Source organism: Zootermopsis nevadensis, unplaced genomic scaffold (assembly GCF_977971745.1).
Source record: "Zootermopsis nevadensis isolate Lab colony 2312 unplaced genomic scaffold, Znev_1.0 Znev_ptg000007l, whole genome shotgun sequence".
NCBI lineage: Eukaryota > Metazoa > Arthropoda > Insecta > Blattodea > Termopsidae > Zootermopsis > Zootermopsis nevadensis.
In genome coordinates, this window is record NW_028259139.1 from 11,333,486 (window position 1) to 11,344,296 (window position 10,811).

Genomic DNA, 10,811 nt, shown 5'->3' on the forward strand with positions numbered 1-10,811 from the left:
GTTAAAATATCCTGTTTTGGTGTGCTGTGTGATGTGATACCAGCGGGTTCCTGACCCTTTAACATTTTCAAGCCTGACGTTCGTATAAATATATATTAAAATTCATTCCGCGCCGCAAAGAAAACACGACACTTCAACCAATACTAAGATCAACAGGTTAATGCTGTTTAAGGAAATAATCCTTGTTTATTTTGAGAATCATACGAATCACAGATACATTGTGGAGAAAATACAGAGTTACTAATTGTTCAAGTAGGTGGTACATATAGTTACCACTGTTCTGTAAAGGGTTAATATTTATAACCAGTGTTGTTGAAACAGCATCGTATAAAATAACCAGTTTTAACTTATGGTGTAATTATTATTATTGGTTAGTAACAAATTCCACCCTGAAGAAGGAAGTTATACTTTCCTCCGAAACGTTTCTAACCACTCCATCTCTTAAAATGGAAGCGATAATTTCTCCCGAAACACGTACGGCGTCATAACTTCAAGGAGTCCGTAAAATAATTGCTGTCCTCTACAGCTGGAAATTGAATGGCCAATGTTTATGCGTGTTTGAAGTCAAAAGAAATACGTTTTTGGTTGACCCTGTAATTTCCTTAGACTTTCTGTGTGAGCGCTAGAGCATACGATTGACGGTGGTAAAAACCACAGCGTTCCACATCAAAGCTCACTTTGAAGTCAAAGATTGATGCCCGTCCCTCGTAAAGCATTAGTGGACAAAGCCAGCTTCAACGGATTTCGACACTGTGCAGGCAGATACATGTCTAGACGTTTATGATTTCGGCAACCCTCACTCAGTCCTTCAGTTAACTTGATAATCAGACGCCATTCATGCTGTGACAGTAATTGGCGTCTATTTCACACACTTCTGAAATAAAAAGAAGTTATTGCGGGCATTGTGATGTTCTGGGTTGTGACGCCGTAGTCCTGTAGGTGGTTATCGTTTCGGAGGAATTTATCAATTCCATCTTCAGGGTGTTTTATTGTACACAAAGATTTGTTTTCTTTGTGTAATCCTCTGTACAAAATTAGTTACCCACGAACTACAAATAACAGGCTTTTCGGCTCATTTTGCCGTCGAAAGGCCAAAGGTAAATAGAACATTAAATAAAAGTCAAATAATTACTTGTTTTTATTTTTAAATTATCAGCGTGACTGTCATTAAAATGTATTTAAAAAGCTTTTAGTTAACGCATAATGAATTGCACAGAGCTAAGTTTAAAATGAATGGAGTTATGTTATTCTTAATACTACCCAATTTCTTTAATTTTTAAACCTGCTTCTTGTTCGAGTGAGATTTTAGGTTCTCACAACAACGAGTATCAAAACTGTCTTTGTCTCCTACGATATTGCGATTAGTAGTATGGTAGAAATTGACCAACCCTTCTAAAATTATTAATTATTAAGTTAGTTTATGTTAGAGAAACAAATCGACTCTTTAATAATAACTGTACCTGCCCACAGATGATGTTTGAACAAACCTCAGTCTTGATTTTTCTTGGTCACAGTTTGTCGTAGTGAATGACTTGGATCCTTTCAGTTCTTACCTAGTTGACGATAATCAACCGCATCATTTCTAATAATCTCTGTCAATCATTTTAAATTTCAGTGGCGAAGCTGGCATGTGGAACTGTGCGCTCACAAATTTCATTTCATAATTGTATTCAACTTTGAAGTTACGAATAATCTGTAACATTAAATTACATGTCAACCGATTTAAAAATATCAATTTGCTGTTACTAATTTTAGGGCGATCAGTACATAATTTAATAACAAAATTATAAATAAGCCGTTAGATGTAAACAATAAACACAAATGTATACTGATATTTATTTACAACTTGAATTGAAATCGTAACAGAGAATAAAAAAGAGTACTCATGTGAACATACCTTCGTTAACAACGTTTCTATCTCCAATTCGGCAAATCTTCGGCCTATGCACATTCTCGGGCCGAATCCAAACGGCATTGTCACGAAAGAATGCGCCCTGTTGTAATGTGGGTCGTCTTTGATCCACCGCTCTGGAATGAATTTGTGCGCCTCTTCGTAATATTTCTCCAAGTTGCTCAACATCAGCAAAGGCATCAGGATATTTGTCTGCAAGAGAAAGTAGTCACTGTTGTAATTACGCTGAGTGTAAAGTAAAGGGAGACGTAGGAGATTATAAATGCGTACAAAATTTTGCCTGGAAAGTCTGATGGGAAATGAATACTCGGAAGATGTGGGCCGAGATGGATGATAATATTAAAATGGTCTTAAGGAAATAGGATGCTTTGAAGTGTAATCGTCTCGATCAAGATAAGGACCGATAATCAGTTCGTAAATTAAGTTTGAGTTCCACAAAAGGGAGGAAATTTTTTGAGTATCTAAAGCGAATATGAACATCGTAAAAAGGATTCAGCTCCATTGAGCGAGATTGTTGATTTGTTGCCAGTTTGTTAAAGTGATGGATCAAAACACGCTACAAAATCTTGGGTTACTTGAAGCTTCTAAATTTGAAGCGAAATGTAAATACTTACGCCTTTCGGTACTTTGTAATCTGCTAGTACCATGTCTTTAACGGTTTCTCTTGCATTTCCCACGACAATTGTAGACATTCTACAAAAAGCATTAAATAAATTATAATTATCAGTTTATTTTATTATAAAGCAGAAATCTTTACTACTACAAAGATCAATTTGTTAATGCTGTTTAATGAAATAATCGCTGTTTACAATGACATTTATACGTAACACATAAATACACTCTGTGGCCAAAATGTCGAGGTACTGAAAGTTAAAGTAGGTGCACGTTTTGCATTTACCACTGTGCATTATAAATCATTAATAATAATAATTCATTCCGAAACAGTCAACATATTTACTGTATAAAATGTAAAATTCATTCCAATTATGTTTAACTAATTTATGTGCTCCTTGTTAGTTTATTTCTTTAAGTAGCTAGTTACGCGTTTACCTCATAGATTCCTTAATGCAAGCCTTAAGATACTTGAGCTCATTCAGAATATTCGAAGTTACTGGCTGTTCCTTGACTGGAAGGTACCGCTGTGTTTCTTCAAACAATTTCTGCTGCTTATCAGGGTTCTTCGCCAAGTGATACAGAGCAGTGGCAACGGTAAATGAAGTCTGCGACAAAAGACAGAGAGGCCTAAATAATATTTAACAAATCAGTCCGTACCGCAAGGAAAACACTTCACGTATTAGGATTTGAGGTTTTCACAGCGGTGAATATGAAGATTTCTGTCTTCTGGGTTGTTGCGTTGTGTAGTCTGGTCGATGTTAACCAACGTTTCAGAGGTCATACTGCCTCCGTCATCAGGGCGGTGATTCATCTATCATTCTACACGGCATAACAACCCAGAAGACAGCAATCTTCAAAAAACTTCACCATTGCAAAGATTTTCTGGTTAACGCAGTGTAAAGAAATAATCTCTGTTTATTTGAGAATCATACAAAATCCACCAATAAAAACTACAGAGCTATTAATTTTTACAGAGGCGGTACACGTATTTAGCATTGGGATTTAAATGGTTAATTGAATGCGTAGTTTTTATGGGTTACCATAAAGGCCATCTTGTATTAATAGGACTTTGCAGTCTAGGTTATTACAAACTACATGTAGAGGATAACATTAAGATGGATGTTAGGAAAGCGGCTGGTGACTTCAGATGAATCCAGTAGCAGAGACTTTCATATTATCACTGTTAAAACATCGTGTCCTGTACAAGATATTAAATTACGTTGTATCTTTCTTATTGTTCTTTCCAAATATTATAAATAAGAAGGAATGTGGGGAGATTATATGAACAAGACATTTATCACGCCTGGGCGATAAGATAATTGAAAACAGAATTCTAGTATTTTTATACGAATGAAACAGATCACTTGGAAGACCTAGAAGTAGATGGAATGATATTATTAAAGTATATATTTAAAATATAAAGGTGAGGGTAAGGAATGATATGTATGGCTCAGGTTACGATCCACTGGCGGGATCTTGTGAACATGGTAATGAACATTTTGGTTCCATATAAGGCGAATAATTTCTTGACGAGCGAAGAGACTATCAGCGTCTCACGAAGTTAGTTACCGTGTCAATGCCTGCGCCCATCATATCCAGTGCCATGACCACTGCTGTCCTGTGGTCCGGGTCCTTTATGAGCAACTTCTCTAGAACTGTTAGCTCCCGTTCGGTGTTGTCTGGCATTGTCTGGAGGCGCTGCATGGCCTGGTTAATGTATTTCATGGACACCCTGTAGAAGGGAAGGCGACTTTTTTAAACAGGGCTTCTATTTTCATTCTAAACTAAAATTAAACACTAGTTAGATCATTCTAATCACAATTATGACGTTTTTATTTTGCATATACATGCATATTTAGGTAATTTTTATGTGTTTGGTCATATTTGTAGTTAAATGCATATTTCGATTATATTTTGAGGATAAAATTCATATTTTGGTTATATTTTGGGTACAGACTTTTACTTGTAACTACATTCCTCAGACACTTACAGTGAATCCTTATGTGAAATGATGTGTGTGTGTGTGTATATATATATATATATATATATATATATATTTAAAAATAATTAAAAATAATGTTACTCTGGTAACACATATAATGCAAATGAATTTTGACTTTTCTCGTCAACGTTACATAAGAGAAGTGTAACAAAGTTTAAGCCAAAGAAATCAAATACAATTTATATTCGCATTTTCGTCTGCATGAATTATGTCAAATGGATTGTTAATTTTATACGTACTCTATAAAGAAATCTGAAGCTTTAACGAATTTCCGCCATGTTGGTGAGCTGACATACTTCCATACCGGAAAACCGGATTCCATTTTATGCATACAATCGAACTGTACTTGAACACTGTCTATCATCTTCTGAGCTTCCGAATCTGCTGTGAGCTCTGGATTCAGACATCCTAGTCGAGTATCCAGAGCTATGTACGAAATTGCTGCCAGAACGAAACAAATATAATGTTAAACACATTAACCTCGAAAGCAAAGTGATAGCATATGTACAGTGTACTCTAACACTCAGTAAACCTGCATTTTGCGAATAGAGTTTATTCAATTTCGTATGATTCTCAGAATAAACAGTAGTCATGTTTCAAACAGTATTAACTAGCTAATCATTGTAACATAGTCACAAAGACTCGCGTTTTCTTTCAGGAAAGAACTAAGTTTATTAATATTAAACCTATTTGTATAAATTTTGTGCCTAAAAGTTTTAGAGATATGATTAAAATGTTCCAACAATGAACTTCTGTATTGACAGTCATTCACAATTTATAGACATTGAATATATCGGTGTTTATGTAGTGTTTTTCTTACTTACATTCCAGCCCCCATTTGCAGAGTTCATTGCCGAAGTCATCTGGCATTTCCAATTTATCGTCCCGTATCATTCTGATTCTGTAATGAAAAAGACACGCGTGTTAGGGTGACATACGATTAATGTTTGTATAACAATATTTTTATGCCATTATCTGAAATTATGTAAGATGTAAACGTGTTTAGTAAACCCTAATTTACCTCTTCAAGAAGTCGTTAGCAACTGAATCGATGGGTCCCACGTACAGTTTGGTTGATCTCGGTTGCATCATTGTTTGATTCACTTTCGATCTGAAGTTTTTCCAGCTTTGACCTTGACTGAAAACGTTTATAACTTTCATAAGTAATGTAATAGTTGTCATTTTTGACAGAGACATGCGTGTTAGAACAAACTGGAAAATATTCGGTCTGATGTGTGTAGAACACTAAACACGCCATCTGAAAATGTTTAACAAACGAAATAAAGACGAAGATAGGAGAAAGAACTCAGAGAAATACACAAACAGATGTTATCCTCACATTCTTATTCAGTTTATTTAAGATCCCTTTTAATATTATCCTCCCATCTACGCCTCTTCTCCCAAATGGACTCTTCCTTTCAGATTTTCCGAGTAACATTTTCAGTTAATCCCTTATATTTTAAGTGCATGCTACTTGTCGTTTTCCTAAATTTACCACCTTAATAATATGTCTTGAACAACAACCTTCAAATTATATAACAAATTATTTATTTTTCTTCAGAATTTATATACTGTATGAAGTATACCTCCAGAAGAATTAGAATTACCGTGCTAAACATCTGAAATGGAAGTATTTTTATCAAGTTTTGTTGTGTTATTACAAAAAAAAATTCATCACTTTATCTAAATCTGGTCTGTAATTGCATCTACACTTACGTAATAACTAGACCACCGACATCTTGGAACACATCTTTTCTTGTAATCATGCGGTAGTAGACAACACTTGGTACCGTATCTCTGATCGGCCAAGGTCCTTCGTTTCTGAATACCTGAATGTAGTAAAAATTATTATTATTATTATTAGTTGTTTAAATCAATTCGTTAACAGTTTATAGAGCGAAGATAATAAAACATTAGAAATTTATGCTCATATCTGAAACGAAACACAGTATTTTCACTACATAAATAAATCGGTTAATGGTATGGATAAATAATCATCGTCCTACTGATGAAGTCAGTAAGTATACCTTTGGAACGTCGATAAACTTTTAACAGACTACATGGCGTTAAAACCCAAAAGATAGCCATTTTCACATTCAGTCTTATGTGACTGCTGACTCGTAAATGACCAGATTTTTTTAGGTCAGATTTATGAAAAGTAATGATCTATAGTAGGTAGGATTATGAAATTTGTATTGACGATGGTTGAAACATTTTGTAATAAAACTTACCCATATGAGAGCAGTGAGCAATTTTGTGTTTAAAGTATTGGACAGTAGTAGTTTACGAAACTGTATAATTTTTCATTTATAATCGCTGTTAGTTTTCTTAAGGTTGAAGGATGGTGTAGGAAGTTTGGAGTATTTAGTTATACATTGAGGTGATAATTAAGACAAGTGTACGTGTGTTTACTCCTGCTCTCCATATTATTTTTTGCTACCACTTACCTTCTCAATTTCGTCCGGATCAAATAGCACCACAACGTTCTTTCGACCTGGCAAGCCCGTTATCTTCATGATTTTCCCGTATTTCTCGTGCAGAATTTTGTGATATTCATTGTCCCTTATACGATACAAATCACCTTAATATAAAAAAAAACAAATAGAACTATTAATAAAGTATTAATATACTTCATGACCGGTTTATGGTTCCATCATGCTATTATGCAACTGATTATTAGTTTATTTAACGATACTTTATCATTTGCAGTGGTTATAAGCCGATTTGTGAACAATGTATTAAAAAGTATGTAGAACAAAGCTTTTATGGCTTGTTTTAAGGTTATGTTCAACCGTTTGCCTTGAACGAATGAGGACAGGGCTAATGAGTCATTTAGGTCGCCAGGCGTATGAATTATGCATGGGGAAAGATTGCAGACATACATACAGTTTCTGTAAAAATCACACAAAACTTCAAACAGAATACGTAAATATAAGATTCGTTTAAGAGACCTACACGTAGATGGAGGAATAATATTAAAATAGATCTTAAAGAAGCAAGGTGTGAACTGAGTTCAGCATCCTTAGGAAAGAGTCCAGTGTCCGGCCGTTGTGAACACGGTGATGTACCTACGGGTCCGTAAACGACGAGGAATTCTTTGGATCAGCTACGTGACTGTCATTTTATAAGGAAATATGTGGTTCATGGAGTTATTCGGACTCTGTATTAAGTGGGTGATGCATTTTATCAGCACAGATCAAGACAATACGTGCGCGAAAAGTTTTGTTGTACACTTCTTATCAGAAATCAGTCGAAATCTGTTACGTGTTTTCTAGTCTTGGACCGGGGGATGGAGGGGGGGGGGGGGCTAGCCTTGGGATTTCTCCGTGCAGTAAAGTCCGTCAAGGTGAAGGCAAGTGAACTCATGAACCGTGATGAATGGTCATGCGCGGGGAAACGGAAGAAAGAATTTAACAGAACGCGTTGCTGTGTAACGTCACCATTTCTATGTTTTAGCCAGAGACTTTTGCGCCCTCCGGTGATATTTGTCGGGACATAGTTCCACATCGCCTTTGATAAATTAATTAGCAGATTTTCTTTAGTTGCAACATTTTAGACATAATTATCAGCTGCAGAAATACGCTACGACTATTATGTTTGTAACAATTATCAATGTACAGTGAAAGAAAGTACTTCCGAACTGTAAGCTGGGCTAATTTTTAACAGATGTTAAATCTGGGGGGGGGGGGTTACTTAAGGTACACTGGAGTCCACAGTGTGAACTGTCATACTGAAGGCCGAATTATATTTGATAATTGTTTTCAACTGACTGTCTCTATGAATGATTCACATTTTTATACAATCAGTTTTTAGGCACATAATTATGACTCACTGGTAATGTACGTAGTTTAACCTTATTTCCTACAAGCATATTCTGGGATAGTACCTCAAATTAGGCCACGACCGCTTCCTTCCACATCCTCTTAAATTCATTATTTATAAATCATTCTGTCATACGACGCTATATAATCTGAAATGCTGTTGACAGCGTAGTTACAAATAATTACAAATAAATTAAGAATATTACCTTGAAGGTCCCGTTCAAATGATGTGTTTTTGTCTGTACTGTTAACTGCTCAGTTTCCATGAAGTTGCTTGCGAACTGCAATTCTCATTGTCCGTGAAGTTCATTTATTGCAAATCTAACAACGCTACAGATATGCTATGTCTGGTTCAGAAAATCATGAGATATATTTCATTGTACGTTTTAGCTCCTAGTATTAATAATGAGGAGAAATGTTTGAAACAGTAGTGTTTGAATTTAATTACTTTATTTTATGTTGTGCACAATTGTTTTCTTTATAACTTCTGTTTCATTTCAATTTATTTATTTATTTTAGAAAATCTGTGTTAACATTCTGTAAACCGATGGTTATTATGTGTGTTTAAGCTCAGTGAAAGCTTTAAAAAAGGTATGGGCAGATTACATCTGCTTGTAGTATTTTTAATCGTATTGTTAAACAGTGACCATGGACACTTTCGTACCTTGATACCATCATGAACAAACAAACGTCTTAAAATGCTGAGTAATGATTACTGTAAGTAAATTAACATTGATACATCTGTACGTACGTCACCCGTGCATATCCGTTGCGGTTATATAGGAACTTCACGGACAGAGTTCTTGGATTGCCCTGCTTACGTCATCACCTATGATTTCGGCTAAAGAACACCTTGAAATGTCAGAGTACTCCAAAGAGTAGACAACGCGTTTCTAATCTTGTAATATTTCAGATTCTCGTGGCAACAGGTATGGAGATGGCCGTTTCTGGTTTGTTATTACGTGTAGTCTGGTAGAATTTTGCCGATGTTTCAGACTTTCATGTCATCTCGTTTCCCTGTCAATGTATTCAGCAAACACCTCTGAAACATCGGTAAACATGTACCAGACTACTCGACGTAACAACTCAGTAGACAGCCGTCTTATTTTTCGGTATTCTTTTGAACCGATATGAACCAAATTTAAGTTCACCAAACAACTTTTAGTTTAGACTCCCAGTACCAAGTTTTATCAGTTTCTGTTCTTTAATATCATAAATTAAACACACGGACACGACTTTCTTTTTAATGTAATGTGACAGTCAGAAAGATAAATTACGTTACCAATATATGGGATAAATCTCCAGGCATTTCCTATGACAGGCAATGGCTTCGGCCCTGGAATGTCTTCAAACGGCTTGGCGTAATCCCACTCTTCAGGAATTGCTTGAGTGACTGCTACTGTACGGTTACCCCTGTTGAACACGAGTGCTGTGACACTGCGCAACACTGGCAGCTGGCCTTCACAGACCAGCGACAACCAGACAGCTGATCTGCCTTGTCGGAGCATCTCGCCAACACTGACAACTCTCTTGCTGCGCGTACAAGTAACACGTCGGAGAGGACGAACTATCTTGTCTGAATTAACACGGAACGGCCTGTCAGCATGAGAAGAAGATACGGGTAATCTTGTTTGTCAAATTAGTTTTATCGCAGAATGCCAGTGGAGCATGATATGTATTTTTTCACTGTTTATCAATAAATAAGAATATTAAAATGCTTAGTAATGGTGACTGAAAAGAAAGTAGTGTCGGTACATCCGTACTTGCTTCCCACGTGTTTTTACATTGTGCGCATTGTAGCTGGCATAAACTTCTCGATGGAGTTCTTTATGAGAAGCTGAAATTTGGTAAACATGTCAGATGAAATACTTGCCCTTCTATGGAACTCAAAATTCCAATTCTGTCTTTATTGTGGCCGAAGAAGGGACTTAAGTCCACTTTGCTAGGCCCATTCTGGTACCCCACATAATTGTATTCCATTCTGAAGTTTATAAAATGCGTTAAATATAAATATGTAATTGCCTTTAACGTTCTAACATGATGTAAGAATGAAATAGTTTATAATTTAGCACCTTGATATCTCATAATTTCAACATATTATATCTAAGTTAAACATTGTATTAATAAAGTTGTTAAATATTTTTTATAAATTTCGTTTCTTATTGCTGACACAAAATTATTAGGTTCTCGCATTTTTTTGCATCCTTGGAAGACATTTCAATCCATGTTCATCGTTTCAGACTTCTCGCAGAGTAAACTGATCATTGTATTTAATTATAATTTTATCTGTCTGCAGCAGCTGATGACTACTTCATTTTTTGTCTTCAAATTCTTACCCTCGGTGGGTTATGGTATTTTTTTCTCAAATACTTATTATGAAATGCAACTATTAGCTGTCATGAGCGAAGTTACAAGACATAACTCTTTAAAGCCCCACAGAGTCTGGCGAAATCCTAAATTT

General features: G+C 35.6%; 2 protein-coding genes across 2 annotated transcripts in view; one reads left to right on the forward strand and one right to left on the reverse strand.

Annotated features, from left to right (window-relative positions):
- LOC110828631 (zwei Ig domain protein zig-8) overlaps nucleotides 1–10,811 on the forward strand; it is a 329,632-nt gene that overhangs the window by 169,550 nt on the left and 149,271 nt on the right. The gene's annotated exons all lie outside the window — the stretch shown is intronic.
- On the reverse strand, nucleotides 158–9,926 carry LOC147874608 (putative cytochrome P450 301a1, mitochondrial). The gene is made up of 11 exons (XM_087344272.1): nucleotides 9,633–9,926; nucleotides 6,977–7,110; nucleotides 6,246–6,358; nucleotides 5,551–5,667; nucleotides 5,354–5,430; nucleotides 4,769–4,970; nucleotides 4,097–4,259; nucleotides 2,963–3,132; nucleotides 2,527–2,605; nucleotides 1,898–2,104; nucleotides 158–1,693 (listed from the first exon to the last, which is right to left on the reverse strand). The coding sequence occupies exons 1-11, from the start codon at nucleotides 9,856–9,858 to the stop codon at nucleotides 1,583–1,585; spliced, it is 1,599 nt and encodes a 532-aa protein (XP_087200398.1). The 5' UTR covers nucleotides 9,859–9,926; the 3' UTR covers nucleotides 158–1,582.